This window comes from Sitophilus oryzae, unplaced genomic scaffold (genome assembly GCF_002938485.1).
Source record: "Sitophilus oryzae breed Bouriz unplaced genomic scaffold, Soryzae_2.0 scaffold_810_pilon_pilon, whole genome shotgun sequence".
NCBI lineage: Eukaryota > Metazoa > Arthropoda > Insecta > Coleoptera > Curculionidae > Sitophilus > Sitophilus oryzae.
Window position 1 is genome coordinate 4,159,917 of NW_022147429.1, and position 18,309 is coordinate 4,178,225.

General features: G+C 34.7%; 2 protein-coding genes across 3 annotated transcripts in view; one reads left to right on the top strand and one right to left on the bottom strand.

Annotated features, from left to right (window-relative positions):
- Positions 1 to 18,309, bottom strand: part of LOC115889104 (WD repeat, SAM and U-box domain-containing protein 1-like) — a 91,087-nt gene that overhangs the window by 29,700 nt on the left and 43,078 nt on the right. For both annotated transcript variants that reach the window (XM_030909030.1, XM_030909029.1), the window contains exon 2: positions 8,482 to 8,588. The gene's annotated coding sequence lies outside the window, so the exon portion shown is untranslated. The remainder of the gene's footprint in view (positions 1 to 8,481; positions 8,589 to 18,309) is intronic.
- LOC115889089 overlaps positions 334 to 18,309 on the top strand; it is a 34,851-nt gene continuing 16,875 nt past the window's right edge. The window contains exons 1-2 of the mRNA XM_030909005.1: positions 334 to 691; positions 1,074 to 1,498. Coding sequence (XP_030764865.1) covers positions 673 to 691; positions 1,074 to 1,498 — 444 coding nt within the window. The 5' untranslated portion in view covers positions 334 to 672. The remainder of the gene's footprint in view (positions 692 to 1,073; positions 1,499 to 18,309) is intronic.

An 18,309-nucleotide genomic window follows, 5' to 3' on the forward strand; every position in this document is an offset into this window, starting at 1 on the left:
ATTACCTTTCCAAAAATATAGCACACTTGATATTTTGTTATAATCCCCTTCGAAATATAGAATATTTAAAAGTTCGCCCTTTTTAACTATTAGCCAGGCTATTAGGCTTTGGACCCCTTATTGATGATATGCCCTTAATGGAACTCGAAAACATATTTTTCCAGCAAGACGACGCACCGCCTCAGAATGCTGAAGTTATCAGCAAATTTTTGTAGCCAATTTCAAGAATAATTGAATAACTAACCAAGATCCCAGCCGTTGGCCGTCGAGGCCGCCTGACTTACGGCCGTATTCATAGTCGAGCGCCAGCCGCCCGCCGAAAAGAAGCGCCCGCCGAAGATTTCTTCGGCGAGCGCTTCGATATCGGGAGAGAAAAAAAGCTCTTTCATAGTCAGCCGCCAGCGCACAAAGGAGTATTTTTTAGATCTAGCTAGCGAAAAGTGATTTCCGAAAATCGCGCGTAGATAAAAAGATACGGTTCTCAAGCAATGCCAGAGAGACCCCCCGCTCCGAACCCAGTGTTTATGGTGCCTCACTCCACCCTAAAATCGAATGCATCAATCGGTTTTCGGACGTTAAACAGCCTTAATTGTTTCGAACTGTTTTCTGTGTGAAAAACGTGACTTTTAGAAGTGTTGTATATTTTTGGTGTATTCTCAAGACTAAAATCTCATGGATTCTGAAATGGCAGGTAATTTTACCTTCATTTCCATATTAGCTGTGATATTAGTGTTTTTATTTATTATCGGTTTCTTATGCGTTTATTCCTTTATATTAAAAAATCCTGTACTTTTGTCTGTGTTATGAAAAGATATTATAACTGAAAGTGTTTTGTTGTACTTCAGGGTTCGTCCCGGTAATGATTTTTGTAGAGATGATAAATTAACACTATTCCCTTCCTAAAAATCATATATTCAAGGTCCACTATGCTCCACCTATTAATTAATTAAATATTTAAAGCGAAAAGTTTTGCGAAATGTAAAAAAAATAATAATCTCCTGCTGATCTGGTGATACTTTTTATGGTCTGTTGCATTCAAGTTATTAGTAATTTTGCATTTTCCTTTATTTTAGGACCATCTGGCATTAGGGCAATGACTCGTAGAGAAATATTTGACTTGATGAGTGCACAAAATCGCCTCGATATTAACGAGAAGTTAGAATTTGTCGAAAATCATTTTGCAACATTGGAGCCTTATAGCGACGAACAAATTAAGGAAATAAAGCATAAATTTTCATATGTAAAGTCCGAAATAAAGCGTCACTGGATTGCAGCAAAACAACGACTACACCTATTCGGGAAAAATAATCAGACATGGCTAAGGGGAGTGTTTGAGCTGCCAAAGTTACAGACAAAGCCAGGACGACCGAAAAAGTTATTTGAAGAGGCTAGCGAACGAACGAAAAGACGCAAGACTGAAGAACTTCGATTGTCTGATAGTCCTAGTAAAATTATTTATGCATTTATCTTAGTACCTACCAAAATTATATTCTGTAAAGTAATAATATCGCACATTTTTTTTAATATACGTAGATTTAACCAAAATATAGTATTTTGAAACGATTTTCAGTGTTAAATAATTTTGGCCAGGTAGATCCAGCAAATACTCCTCTGTGCAGCGAACCGCTGGCTGGCGAAAATGACGGCGCGTCGCCGACAAAATTTCACTTCGGGTGGAGGTTTTTAACAACAGGGAACATTTGTTCTTCCTTTTTCTACACAAAATCGGTTAGACAAACTTTAACATTCTCTAAATATTTAAATATTAATAATTTAAATATTTTATTGATATTGGATAATTTAGATATTTTATTGTGTCCATTATTTTGTTATAATTGGTTTTAAAGTAATGAATAATATCTTTGTAATCTTTCACTTATAGTAAAAAGATTTACACATTTAAAATTTTTTATATCCATATTTTTTTGGCTAGGTATATTTTTGGGTCATAATAAAAAGTGTATTCAGTTAATAAATTTATATAATAGGTAATTCCGTAGGTCTGTTCGGTTATTTGAAAGTTTTATGGATTCGTCTTTATTATATTTATAAATTTTGATAACTGATGTTTTGTGAATTTGTATATTTTTTCCAGTTTGTGTAAATTACAAAGAGAATTAATGTAATAAACGTAAAAACAATAGGAAAAATAAAAAAAAATATAAACATAACAAAAACAAAACAATAAAACATTTAAATGGTCAAATAGACGAACGGAGTTCATATGCCTGAAATGTAATGAATAATGTCCTCAAACATATGAATGTCATCGTTCTCGTCGATTTCTGCATTTAATCGTCACAATATTATAAATATCCATAATCAATTCAGTTTGCTTGGTGCTTCTTTCAATTAGAGAAATAAACCAGACTAAACTGGCGGGCCGCCCGGAGATGGTAAGGACATGCTCCAGTCGCCGGCCGAAAATCACCGGATGGGATTTAAACTGCGCAAGTGTTCTTCGCCTGGAGATCGACTATGAAACGGAAAAAAAGTGCTTATCCAACCGCCCGCCGGCGAGAGAACGGTTACTCTATATGACGGATGTGCGCACGCGTTACTCGGAGAGCGCTCGACTTTGAAATAAGAATGAAGAATTTCGGGAAAGCTCCCGCCAGCGGGCGGCTGGCGGCCGACTATGAATACGACTGTTAGTGCCCATGGATCTAATCCTATGGATATATTTGCGGAAGAATAAAGGTTCCTTATTCTTCGGTATAATCTAGACAAGAATTAGAAATACTTAGCAATTGTGAGAGCTGTCACTCCCACTGAGTTAATGAATTCCGCGAGAAATGTTCAAAAACGGCCCCGTCTGTCCATAACAGAAGACGATCGATATGTCGAACACCTGTAGCAAAATCTCATGTCTTGGTTTGCTATTTATTTTTATTGTTATTAGATATAGTTTAAATGTGTTGATGTTGGTTAAATATATTTTATTTTGTTATAAAATTCTTCATCTCTCATAGCAAATATTATTTTCGTTATAATTGATTCTCACAGCTGGAATTTTTGTACACTACAGCCGGTGTCGTTCAAAGCCTACTTATTTAAAGCGAGCGAATTTTTATATACTCTATATCTCGAAGAGGAATCGAGCAAAATATCAAGTGTATTGTTACGTTTTTCGTCGGTTCCGTGTGGATAGAAAGTGACAATTTATTTAAACACTATTTATTTAACACTAATTAACAAAAACAATAACGATGAAAGACTTATAGAACTATTTACAAACGATTTATAACTAAGAATTTATTTTGAATTTTTGCGCGTCAACTGCACTTGTCTATTTATAACTGCCCCCTGTAGGCCACAGCCACCGGCTTTTATACCGACAGGTAAAGAACTCTAGAATAGTCCATAGATCGTTAGGTGCATAGAGAAGGTTTCGATTGTTCTCGTATGTACTACTCCATTCCAGTAGAACTCGATACTTCTCGAATCTTCGAATGAATCATTACGGTGTCTATGCGATGTTAAGGTCATCCGAGGGCGGGCCATATTGTTAGGTTAGGTCGAGTCCACACCGGTCCGCAACACTGCCCCCTTCTTAGGTACATGCTCGTCCCGAGATGTACACGGTGAATGAAGGTATTTGCAAAGCTGGCCCCTGGTACATTGCGAAGTCTGGTAGAAATAGCAGTCTACAGTTTTCTCTCCCGATCTCAGCTTTGGGTTGTAGCAGCAAACGAGGATCTCGATTCCCGTAAATCTGAACAAGACTTCAATCATGTTCCGGATTGTACGCCAACTCAAACCATCGAGTCCACACGCCAGCTTCGGAATGGCTAATCGTGCAATGTTGTTGTTTAGCAGGGCTTCTCTCAGTTCAATCAGGGTCTTCCATAGATTGAGATAAGTCGGCTTACTCGGGGACCATTCCTTGGTGACCAGGTAGAAGATGTGCCTTGCTTGACCATGTGCATTGTCGGTTAGCCTCAAGACGCTTCCAACCTCTGGATCCTGTCGGCGTAGTTCTCCGACACGCCCAAACTTCTCATTGAACGTCGCAGCGATTCCTCTGGACATCCGCAAATCTCGAGCCACACAATGAGCGAGCGAATAATCAGGAGGCACGGAAAAGAGGTCTCGTTGATCTTCTTTGGTTACACCATAGCGAGCCTTCTCACTGCTGTTGTATCGGGCCATGAAATCGTCAAAGGACATCTCCGAATCAGGGGGATCAAAGCTGCAGGTTCTCACGGTCCCAGCACGATCTTCTATTTCGCCTTGGTAGGGGCTCAAACGGTTGAAATGGACTACCCTCGGTTTTCCTTTTGGCAATTTTCTGATACGGTATACGACGTCATTAATTCTATCCATGACTTCGTATGGCCCTTCCCACGAGGATTGTAGCTTCGGAGATAACCCACGACGTCTCTGCGGGTTATATAGCCACACCAACTTCCCTGGTTGGTATCCTCCATGCTCAGCTTGAATGTCGTAGTGTTCCTTCATTCGGTCACTAGCACTTTGAATATTTAGGCGGACTCTCTGATGAATGTCGTCCATCCTTTGACGTAGTGTGTGGACATAATCTTCTCCGGCGACTTCTTCTCCCGGTCGGCAACCAAATTTCAGATCACAGGGTAGGCGCACTTCCCGTCCCATAACGATGCTGGCTGGAGTTTGCCCTGTAGATTCTTGGACGGATGAACGGTAGGCCAACAGGAACAGGTGAAGAAATTTGTCCCAGTCTCTTTGGTGGTCAGAGACTACTTTGGCCAGATAACGGTTGATAGTTCTGTTCATGCGTTCAACCATCCCATCGGATTGTGGATGTAGAGCAGTCGTCCTGGTCTTGCGGATGTTCAGGACTTCACAGACGCCTTGGAACAGATTGGACTCAAAGTTTCTTCCCTGATCTGAATGAAGCTCCATGGGAACACCAAACCTGCAGATCCATTCTTTAACAAGGGCATCAGCAATCGTGGACGCTTCTTGATTTGGCAACGCGTAGGCCTCGACCCATTTGCTGAAGTAATCCATTACTACCACAATGTATTTGTTGCCATCGTTCGTCTCCGGGAAAGGACCAGCCACGTCGATCGCTATTCGTTCGAAGGGACTACCAACATTGTACTGGCGCATAGGGGCTTTACCACGCTTTTGTGGCCCATTAATGGCTGCGCAAATGTCACATTTCTTACACCAGGCCCTCACATCTTCTTTGCAGTTCACCCAGTAGAACCGTTCACGCAGCTTGCCAAGTGTCTTGGTAACACCAAGATGTCCACCGCTGGTTCCATTGTGAACTTCCTCCAAGACTTCTGGGACCCTCTTCTTTGGAATGACGATCTGCCTTCTCTCTTCTTGTCCCTCCGGTCTCTCGATCACACGGCGAAGTAGTCCGTTATCTATTACCAAGGAATTCCACTGAGCCCAGTACGACTTTACGTTCGGCGAATATCTGCAAACTTCCTGCCACGTTGGTCTCTGGTCCGCGTTTTTCCAGTTAATCACCAAGCCCAACTCTGGATCACTGATTTGGTCATTTGCAAGATCTTCGGTTTGCCAACTATCACCAACCACAGTCGTCCTTAAGACTTTCACTTCTTTCTCTTCTTTGCAACGATTTCCCATCTGTCCGCAATTCCAACAGCGAATCGGTCCCCCCTTCTTGCTCATATACTGATCCAGTACTTTCCGCACAATCCTTTCCACTTTGGAATCGTCGGAACTCTCCTCAACAGCCCGTACAAATCCTAGAGACCTAGAGCATTCTTTCGCGGCCTCAAATTCCAGGGCACGTGCTAGGGCATCTCCCAAATGCGTTGGATGAGCTAAAAGAAGTGTTTGCCTTGTCTCGTTGTCACGTAAACCATCAATAAAATCCTGTACTGTTAAGCGCTCCATAACATTTTCGGGCATAGCGGGGTACGCAAGGCGAACGAGGCGGGCTACGTCGGCTTCAAACTCCTGCAGAGACTCATTTGACTTTTGAATGCGATTTTTTAGCTGGGAATGATAGACATGTTCCAAATGAGCTTGACCGTACCTCATTTCTAAATGTCGTACCAATTGCTGATAATCTCCTTGTTCCGATGGTGACAGTGTCTGCAGGATATCAGTCGCATCTCCTCGCAGTGCGACAGTCAAAGCGGTAGCCTTTTCAGCGATTGTCCATCCGTTCGCTCTCGCAGCGGCCTCAAACTGGCAAAAATAATTGGCCCAAGCGGTTTTTCTGTCAAACTGTGGAGGTTTCATAACTGATTTTGAGGTATACCTATTTTCGACTAGTTTCGGTCCCTCCGATGTTTCTTGACATTTTGGTGAATTTGACTTCGTTATTTCTTCCCGTAAAATTGCGATTTTTCTGTTTACATCATCTTCAATTTGTGTTATTTTGTCTTGTAGTTCCGTAGAATTCTCTATAATTTCTGTTATCTTTTCTTCTAAATTAATTATTTTATTATTAAAGCTGGCCTGTATGTCTTTAGAATTTTCTGATCTTATCTTCTAAAATATTAATTTTATCACTGATTTTCTCTTCTAAATTAACTTCCAAGTCAATTATTTTACTATTCAAATTGTCTTCTAATTTTTGTAAGGACGAGTCAAGGTCACCTTCCAACTCAAAGCAAAATGTGTCAGGATCCTCACCTTCCTCAATCAAAACGTCTCTCAGTCTGGCTTGCAAAATGCTTTTCTTTCCATCTGTCTCGCATTCCCTCTCTTCCAGTATGCATTTTAATTCCGACACTTTCAGGTCTTTCAATAATTTTTTCGAAGCCATCGAAGCTCTAGTCTATCACACACGCCACACTTGACACCAATTGTTACGTTTTTCGTCGGTTCCGTGTGGATAGAAAGTCACAATTTATTTAAACACTATTTATTTAACACTAATTAACAAAAACAATAACGATGAAAGACTTATAGAACTATTTACAAACGATTTATAACTAAGAATTTATTTTGAATTTTTGCGCGTCAACTGCACTTGTCTATTTATAACTGCCCCCTGTAGGCCACAGCCGCCGGCTTTTATACCGACAGGTAAAGAACTCTAGAATAGTCCATAGATCGTTAGGTGCATAGAGAAGGTTTCGATTGTTCTCGTATATACTACTCCATTCCAGTAGAACTCGATACTTCTCGAATCTTCGAATGAATCATTAAGGTGTCTATGCGATGTTAAGGTCATCCCAGGGCGGGCCATATTGTTAGGTTAGGTCGAGTCCATACCGGTCCGCAACAGTAGGTATTATATTTTTGGAAAGGTAATTTTAAATTATTTTCAATAAATTAAAAATATATATAAGAAATCAAATTTTCGTTTGATAATTCTTAAATTATTAATTTTAAAAAAATTATACTTAAACCATTACTACGTAAAAAAGGTGCTTAGGAAATTTTTTCATAAAAATACAAAATTTTCCATAGCAAAAAAGTTACAGCGATTTGTTAAAAATGCATATTTTTGAAAAACACCCCGTAACTCCGAAACGGTAACAGATATCGATATGCGGTTTTCACCATCATGTTTTTGATAAAAATTGAGCTCCAGACACCGATATTAGTTTTTGTCTATTTCCTATAGAAAAGGGTGTTTCCATTTAAAAGCGTCGAATTTGACCAACCCTGTACAAGTACAGAGTCGTCAGAGTCCGCCCTAATGCATATCTCACTCACAATTATTTGAAAAAAAATATACATATTATAAAAATATACCTAAAAATTGTAAAAAAAAATAATTCAAATAAGATTACAGATAAGGCATAAATCCGTCATTCATATTAAAAAAATTATATTTAAAAAAATAAATAAAAAATTACAAATTTGCGAATATACAGTATGTCCCCGGATCGTCTTTACAAGAAGGAAAACTTTTTTATAATTGACATTTTGAGAAAAATGCAATCTTGATAAAAAAATTGTTTGTTCTAAAATGGTTAATCCCGTTTACAGTTTTCCAATATTCCATACCGTTTTAGAGAAAATTAATAAAATATGGCAATATTGTTAAATTTTTTGCGATAACAGTCCTAAAAATCAAAAGGCGTGTTTCTATGGTAATATAATTTCGATTCCATTCTTTGATAGAGTAAATCACATTTCCCCAATAACTATTATCACCCTTTCCGTAACATTGAACTAAACAAATGTTTCTTTAACATATTAAAAAAGCAAAAAATTTGACGTTAGTTAACATTCCAGCAATAGCAATCTATCAAAGAATGATAACGAAATTATATTACCATAGAAACTCGACTTGATTTTTAAGACTTAAAAAAAATCAACTATATTTTCATGTTTTTTTTTAATTTTCTCTAAAACGGTATGGAAATTTTGAAAAGTCTAAACAGGATTAACCATTTTAGAACAATAACATTTTTTGATGAAGCCACTTTTCTCAAAATGCCAATATTAAAAAAGTTTTTCCTCTTGTATAGCCAATCCTGGGACATACTGTATAGTAAATATAAAAAATTGTACATATACTAAACTTTAAAATTAAACCGATAAAGAACTCACCTGGTCATTCGATGGAAAACGGAAGTTGCTGACTGCTGACCAACGGGTGTCTAATATTTCCGCTGTTCACAGACTGTGTCAACAAGTAGCAAGCTGGACTTTCTGACCTAGAGTAAAATAATTTATTAAACGTCATGATCGCTATGGAAACTCATGAAAACCATTATTTTTTTCAGTGGCGTGTTCAGCCGTAACAAACGGATAATGATATTTATTCATTATGATGGATAAAAAAAACAAAAAACCGCAAATAGGTATTTTTTAGATAATTAATCTTTACTTATTCATATTCCAACATTAGCGTGGGTGCTTATATTATTATACTAGAAAAATACATATTTACACTGGTTTCTTTATTTCTAATTAAAAAATTGCCATTAAAACAAATTTATAATTTGACATTAATATTTTACCTTAAGTGCAATCTTCACAAATGTGTAATAATTAATAAAAATTATACTAGGATAGAAAAAAAGGCCTCAGAGTTGGGTTGGAAACGAAGATCGTTATCATTTTAAACTAAATGTAAAACTACGAAGTACAATAACTGTATAGTGAATGACATCGATCGTCATTTCCATAATCCAACTTGTAGCCGTTTTTTAATTCACGAAATTTGACTGTTAAAAAAGCTGAAAGATTTATTGCCGTACCTATAGTCGGTACTTGAGCCGACCTCAGGCTTGAGTACGGTCTTAATGAAAAATGCGTACTATAGAGGAGACTTGAACAAAAAAGCGGCCAACTGCGTACCTATAGTCCGATCTCAGACTTGAGTCGAACTTAGCCAAGCCATACTCAAGACTCGAGATTCCGTCTCTACGCATGCGCAGCTTGTCGCTTTCTTGATCAAATCTCCTCTATAATACGCATTTTTCATCTAAGACAGTGCTCAAGCCTGAGGTCAGCTCAAGTACCGAGGCTTGACCAAGAAAGCGGCAAACTGCCCATGCGTAGAGACGGAATCTCGAGCCTTGAGTATGGCTTGGCTAAGTTCGACTCAAGTCTGAGATTGAGATCGGACTATAGGTACGGCAATAAGTCATTTTACTGACTTAACTTGCAGAGAATCATGATTTAAGTCAAAGATATAGACTTAAGTCATAAAAAGGACTTAAATAACGTTATATTGATTTAAGTGTTTACAAAAACGACTTGACTTGAAATAAACTGATTTAGGTCAAAGGCTTAAGTTTGCCGTACCTATAGTCCGATCTCAATCTCAGACTTGAGTCGAACTTAGCCAAGCCATACTCAAGGCTCGAGATTCTGTCTCTACGCATGCGCAATTTGCCGCTTTCTTGATTAAGTCTCCTCTATAGTACGCATTTTTCATTTAAGACCGTGCTCAAGCCTGAGGTCGGCTCAAGTACCGACTATAGGTACAATAAATTTAAACTTTATGTTGAAATTGACTTATTAATTATTTAAATCATTTTAATTTTAGAAATGACTTGAGACTTAAGAATTAAGTCTTTTTGAAACTGACTAGTTGCAGCTCTGCTAGTTACTAGTAATATAAATTTACTTTTTTATAAATATTCATACTCATACCATAGCACAAAGATACAGCTCAATCCCCGGGGCTACCCCTGACTAAATATAAAATATATAAAAACCTTTTACAATCGATAGACAGTTGAAAGTGACGTGGTCTTAACAAACAAAGGAAATATTTAACAAGTTTATTATTTCCTCTGGTATTGCTATTGAACCTAAAATCTATAAAGCAATTCGAATACTACATTTTCTCTATCGAGTTACGGTAATTACAGTAGAAGAAATCACGGTATTATTTAAAATCAAACGTATTAAATAATAACACATATCCAAAAGTTAAAATAAATTATTAAACATTAACCGTCTTTTTGTTGCCAAGGCTAATCTGACCGGTGCGTACTTTGTTCACTCAGAGTCTGAACTGAGGTACTCAGCCATACGATAACCTGTCTAAATCGAGTTTTACTCACGAGGGATCAGATCTCATACTATCTCATCCGGGCCCTAAGCAGTGTGAATAACCACTGCATCTCAGTCAGTGATGGGCGGTGGGTAAATATCCAATGGGAATAATAGAATATCCAAAGAAATTTAGGTATATACCTGGTATATGCCCAGAAGGTGTTAAGCATACAGGGTGGTGACAATTTCATTGTCATCAACATTGACATCTCAGAAAGTACGCGAGATACGAAATCGGTTAATGGGACAAAAGTTGCGTAATTAGAAGTTTGACAAACACCTATGAAGAAAACCCCTGTATCTTGATTAGTTTCGGATTTATGTCAAAAAAATGAAAATAATGCCTTTATTTTAAATGAGAATATCTTCAGAACTATTGTATCTATTGCAACGTAAGTTGGTAGTTTTATATTTTTAACCTCGGCCAATTAAATGCCGTTTTCAGAAAATTTCTAAGCCTTCTAGATTTCGCACAACAGTCAAGTTATTTTTTTCTTATGGCCGCCATTTTGAATTTTTATACTATTAGATAGAGCGGAAAAAAGTCTATACGGTGGTATCTAATTTTTATTCATTATTATGTAAATTTACTAAAAAAATTGATTTTTTAAAAATTCGCCTAAGATCAAGTCTGCCTTGGAAATCCAATTGACACTTTATATGTCAGCAAGTTATTTTTTGTTTATTCTATTGTATTCTATTGTATATATAAGTGTCAAATCTGAACGCACAAAAATTGTATAGCAGAGGCCAAAATACAGGTCAATACAGAACCTAAAATTTTATTGCCGAGAATGCCAGCCCAGATGCTCAAAGAATATCTTATTTGTGGTCTGGTTTCTCATATAAATGAGAATTTTCTTTTCCATAATAATGTGATTTTTTTCTGTTAAATGTACCAGAATTTGTAAATAAAGATTCATCCGTCACTAATATTTTTGTAGAAAAAAGGCGGCTCTCTTGAACACTTTCCCGAAACTATTTGCAAAATTATAATCTTCTCTCGTGATCACCAGCATGTAAAAATGTAAACTTGGTACAAATTTAAATTAAAAGTTGCGATATTTATGTTTTTTGATCACTTACGCAATACTTGTGACCTAATTTACGGCTAGAAGTTTCCTGATTTATTTCAATCTAAACTGGTACATTAATATCATAAGCTTTTTTAAAATATCTCTCTTTAAAACCTCTTGTTTTTTAAAGCTACCAGCAACTGCTAAATTTCTCGAAATCCTTGCGAAAATAGTACCACGAGGCTGTGTCCTTTCAGGATACAATGTCACAACAATGTTCTATAACTTGCGCATGCCATATCGAAATTTCTATTATTTTTTAAGTAAACATCACTTTACACTATCTACTATAATTTTTTGTGTCCAGATTTGATACTTAATAGAGTAAACCAAAATTAACTTGCTGTCATATAAAGCGTCAATTGGATTTCCAAGGCAGATTTGATATTTTGAGCGAATTTTTAAAAAATCTAATTTTTTTGGTGAATTTACAAAATAATGAATAAAAATTAGATACCACCGTATAGATTATTTTTTGCTCTATCTGATAGTATAAAAATTCAAAATGGCGGCCATAAGAAAACAAAAACTTAACTGCTGTTGTGCGAAATCTAGAAGGCTTAGAAATTTTCTGAAAACGGCATTTAATTGGCCGGAGTCAAAAATGTCAAACTACCAACTTACGTTGCAATAGATAAAATAGTTCTGAAGATATTCTCATTTAAAATAAACGCATTACTTTCATTTTTTTTACATAAATCCGAAGCTAATCAAGATACCGGGGTTTTGTTCATAGGTGTTTGCCAAACTTCTAATTACGCAACTTTTGTCCCATTTAACCGAATTAGTATCTCTTGTAGTTTCTGAGATGCCAATGTTGGGCATCGAAATTGTCACCACCCTATATACCCATTGAGAGTATATTTCGTAGAAAAAAACACCTTTATAAAATTCGACTAAGATCAAGACTTGGTCTTGGTCTTGCGCAAAACGTTTGCAAATCTTGCCTTTTTTAATAGATTTTTACTAGGTGTACTTTCTACATAATATAAAATAAATAGTATTTTTTGTAATTTAATAATTTGTTTTAATAATTAAATTTAGCTTTGAAAACCGTTCTTGATAATCTAGAGATGCCTGGTCACTGTACAATGTTTTAGAATCTACTTGATTACGGTTATAAATATCAGAAAAGTATTTTTATATACCGGGTGGATCTCAAAAGTGGATTATTCCTATATAACTTTTTATTTTTTCAGATAAAAAAAACGAGATATGGTATGTTAGTATATGACATACGAGTAAATTAGGATTGATTGAGGTATTCAGTTCTTTTCGGCCACTTTTGCACCAGAAATGACTACAACTTTTGATTTTCAAATAGTACCCTCGGTATTTTTCTACTTTATTCGATAGAAAATGACATTCTGAATAGAATGATATATCATATGTCAACTTTTTACATTTTCGCTTAAAACAAAATTGTATTTTAAATTTCAATCTAAAATGCCATGGCTGTGTTAAAACACTAATTTTTAATCAAAGAGCCTTGGAAAAATAGATTTGATCATCTAACGTTTTTAGTGTCTTGTCCTGGCCGGTTAAAAAATGCCCAATGCAAATCGTATTTTTAATCATATCTCAATTTTTTGAAATGGAAAGAAGGTGGCTTATTAGCATATTTGGAAAAAGCATTTTTTATGAATAATTTGGTACCACACGCTTGGTACTTCGAGCCAAATTGTCGTTACGAATCGCATGTGCAATGTCAAATAAACCATATTAAAAAATTTCAAAAGTTGACATATCTATCGAATAATGTAACAAAATACCGAAGGTACCATTTAAATATCAAAAGTTTTAATCATTTCCGGTGAAAGGGGAAGTGACCGAAAACAATTGAATAGGTCAATCAATCCTAATTTATGTTATATACTAACATACCAAGTTTCGTTTTTTTATCTGAAAAAATAAAATTTGGCGCCGGGAGAAAGCCAGAGAAAATATGTTAATAAAAAGTTGGTAGGCAGTTCTTTTAGTTTCAAAGTAAAGGAATTTTTCCAATTTTTTTTATCTCAAAAACTGCGACTTTGACTGATTTTGATGTTACTACAAATTTTGTTGCAAATATTATTCCTAATCTTAAATTGAAACCGCGTTTCGCTAGCTACTGTAATTTTGGAGTGATTTTTTAAAATTTTTAACCCCCTCTCATACCCCCTTACCAACCCCCCACCCCCACCAAAAACTAATGGCCAGATTCTCGGGTTCCACAATATTTTTGCGACAAATTTAGTTAAAATCGGTTTAGTGGTTTTTGAGTTATCGTGTTATAGACAGACGAACAGACAGACACCATCTTAATAGCCTACCATACCTGTCGGTATGGTCGGCTAAAAAAGTTATAGGGGTGAGTCACTTTTGAGACGCATCCGGTATATAAGTATTTGGTATATTACAAAATTAAAACAATGAAAATTCGACATAATTATAGTTACATTTCAAATTAAGCATTGCCTAACACTTGCAAACAAATATTTTTTATGTCTAGAAACAAAAAAAATCTCGATAGAGCTTTTAATTAAAAACCTAAATTGGAAACTGTACACACCATTTCCGAGAAGAGCTTTCAAATTTGAGCTGCTACAAAATATTCGACAAAATGAGAACTCCTGCATAAAATACGATTATATTTTTAAAATTGGTTACAACACTTTGATTTAATTGATGTAAATTGTATTATCCTTGAAGATATATCTATACTAATATATAAAATCCTTAAGTGACTGATATACTGATCACGATCCTGCTCAAACAACTCAACGTAAGAAGCTCAATTTTGGCATACAGGTTGATTCTAGGGTGGAGAGGTTCGATAAGAAGGGATTTTTCGAAATTCCAGTTCCAAGAGGGTGAAACCACCCCTCAAATATTACAATATTTTTTATTTAAAAAACGGTCAAGTTTCCGAAAAAACACTAAAACCCGTATATTTTATTTTGATTTTTTACATATTTTAAGATTTTTTATAAATTTATACAGGGTGTTTCATAAAATATGACCATTGAGTAATCACGATCCTGCCTAAAGCGCTTGACATAAAAAGCTGATTTTTGAAAAAAAATTGACTTTAGGGTGTAGAGGTTCGATATGAAGGGATTTTTCGAAATTCGAATTCTAAGGGGGTGAAAGTATTTCTCAAATATTAAAATATTTTTTATTTAAAAACCGGTTAGTTTTTCGAAAAAACTCTTAAACACGTATATTTTATTTTGTTGTTTTACATATTTTAAGATTTTTTATAAATTTATACAGGGTGTTTCATAAAATATGACCATTGAGTAATCACGATTCTGCTTAAACTGCTTGACGTTTAAAGCTGATTTTTGGCAAACGGATTGACTGTGGGGTGTAGAGGTTCGATAAGGAGGGGTTTCTCGAATCTCAAATTCCAAGAGGTTAAAAATGCCCCTCAAATATTACAATATTTGTTATTTAAAAAACGGTTAGTCTTTCGGGAAAACGCTTGGACAAGCATAATTTATTTGTTTTTTTTTGCATATTTTTTGAATTTTTTTAAAAAATCATACAGGGTGTTCCAAAAAGTTGGGTAATTTCTTAACCACGATTCTGCTTGTTCTGCTTAAACGTAAAAAGCTTATTTTTTGCAAACGGATTTTTCGAAAGTCAAATCCCAACGAGATGAAACTACCCCTCAAATATTACCAAGTTATATAATAATATCGCCATATTGTTTTTTCTCATGCTGACATAAATGTGAAAAAAATGTATCCAGTTTGTATGTTAATGGAAATTCTTGCTTTGTTTTATCATCACCATTACAAATGATTAATTCGACGCGAACGAAGTCGATGGTACACGCTAATATCAAATAAAATTCTAATGAAATATGAAATCTACAATAAATTATAGCATATCAACATATCTCTATATTTTTATTATACCATATCGGCAAGAGAATCTTGGGCCGGTTTAAGAGAGAATCACTATGGCGATTTTCGAAGTCGGAGAGAAAAAAATGACAAATGTTTATTATATGACTATTCAATCGTGCTCTTTATTCAAAATCTGAGCTAGATAGGTATAGGAAAGAATACCTAATATAGTTTGAAAGAACATTTAAACCTGCTTCGATTTATTTAATAAATACGGGGTGTGAAATTTTTATGTAAAATAAATCCTTAAAATAGATCAGGATTTTTTAATACCCCTGTATAAATTTAAGGAAGCAATAACACTTTTCAGTAAAGTTTATTTCTCTACCTTTAAACTCAGCACAAGAATTAATTCTGAAAAGTAATGTACAGGGTGTGATGATATTAAACATATTTAAACCTTATAATAAATGCCTTTTTTTGGGCCCAAGAATTCAAAAATGAAATAAAATACCGGGTGTTCCATAGGAAAAAATATAACATTGATATGGATCTTAGTTCTAAAACACTCTGTATATTTCAAAATAATATTAAATTTTGCACATTGCCTCCCCACATATACCAATACAAATTTTTGTTTCTACATCTTTCCGTTTATGTACAATCAACCGAGGCGAATGAGGTGCGCCACCCTGTATGTTTTTTAGCCTTTCTTAAAAAAATATTAATAACTGTCCTGAAATCAAAACTATCTATCTACTAACACCAGCAGGCATTTTCCACAGTAAATTTTTATCAAAGCCACTCAATGATTTTACCATTGAAAACGCCATTATATGAAATAATACTGCGTGTATCTGCTAACCTATTAAATATTTTGAAATACTTTAAATACAAAAAATGTAATATACAGGGTGTTAAATTAAAAAAATTAAAATTATTTCCATTAAAAAAAACAAAGAAAAAATATTTTATATTTTAGAAAGTTCGGTGTAGAATATTGAACATCCTGTATGATTTACGATTACCATACGTAAATACCTAATATAGTTTCTTTCAGAACAGTTCTTGTATTTTTATTCATTTTTTTAAGAAGGGTTGAAAAAGATATATACCTATTTGATTTATTTTTTAATATCTCTGAATCTATCGAAATATATTTACTCATATCTTAGGATTATGTAAAGTAATCTGAAAGGAAGCCAAAAATGCAATCATATACAGAGTGTTAAACCATTTAAAAAAAATAATCCCGATCCACTCACACTTTTTTGAGCCACCCTATAGAAGTTAAAATATTTTCCTGAAATACATCCTGGTACATACTTTAGGTTTGCACTTAAACAAAATTCTCCAGGTTTTTATTCTAGGAGATACAGATGCCCGACGTACTATCACGTACTATTGCCGGACCCTGTATAATGGTTTTAATTTCAACTCGATACCCCCACGTTTTTCCGAGATAGAGGGTCTTGACCATAGACTTAAAATAAAATATAGACTGAGCATCTCATTCATAAATAGCTGGAACATGCGGTCAGACACTGTCTTGTTATTGTTGTGTTATTGTTTTAGGTTATAACGAGTGCGACACGAGCGATAGATAGGTTGTCTCTGTCATAACGGTCGTTCCCTGACGACTCTGCCGAGAAACACAACACTGTCTTTCGTTTCTCAAGTACACCTGAACTCTCCGTATCATAGCCGGGTAATTTTTTATTTTAATGAAGCTATAATTAAATTAAAAATATATCGTATTTAAACTTTTTTATATTTTATTAAGATTTAGGACAGTTTTTTAAATAATAGTTTAGAAAAAACAATTTAGAGTCCAAAAGGATAAAAATAATAAAATACACGTTATAGAAGAAATTTTATAATCGAAATTAGGTAATTTTGAAATTAATAATAAATTATTAATTTTAGTCAAACATTTACAACCCCTAATATTAATCAAATCAGGATCTATTCCACAGATATAATAGAATCGGCGACAGGGAGAGAAAAAAAATATGATTGTTGTAATTTTTTTCTGGTTAAATGATGTCTTATTATGTAAATTAGGAAAACATAAATCTGTTCCATTAAAGCAAGGAAGGTGATAGGAAGTGGATAAAATAAAAACTACATTTATTTAACTCGGTACTGTCTTTATTATACCGGGTGCGTCTCAAAAGTGGCTCATCCCCATAATTTTTTATATTTTCAAATAAAAAACAAGATTTAGTATGTTAGTATATGAAATAAATTAGGATTGATTGACGCATTCAATTGTTTTGGGTCACTTCCTGTTTCACCGGAAATGACTATAACTTTTAATTTTTAAACGGCGCCCTCGGTATATTTCTACTTTATTCGATAGAAAATGACACTCTGAATAGAATGACATATCATATGTCAACTTTTGACATTTTCGCATATGGTTTAATTGTAATTGTAACACGCGGTTCATAACGACAATTTGACTCGAAATACCAAGTGTGTGGTATCAATATATTCATAAAATAATGCTTTTTCCAAATATGCTAATGAGTCACCCTTGTTCCATTTGAAAAAATTGACATATGTATGATTAAAAATACGATTTGTACATCTTTTAACCGGCCTAGACAAGACACGAAACCTATTAGACGATCAAAACTATTTTTCCAAGGCTCCTTAATTAAAACTTAGTGGATTGAAAAAAACTGGATTGAAATTTAAAATAGGATATGTTTTTAAGCGACAATGTCAAAAGTTGACATATGATATGTCATTCTATTCAGAGTGTCATTTTTTATCGAATAAAGTAGCAATATACCGAGGGTGCCTTTAAAAATCAAAAGATGTAATAATTTCGGTGAGACAGGAAGAGACCAAAAACAATTGAATACGTCAATAAATCCTAATTTATGTCATATACCTACTAACATACAAATCTGTTTTTTTTATCTGAAAAAATAAAAAAAGTTATA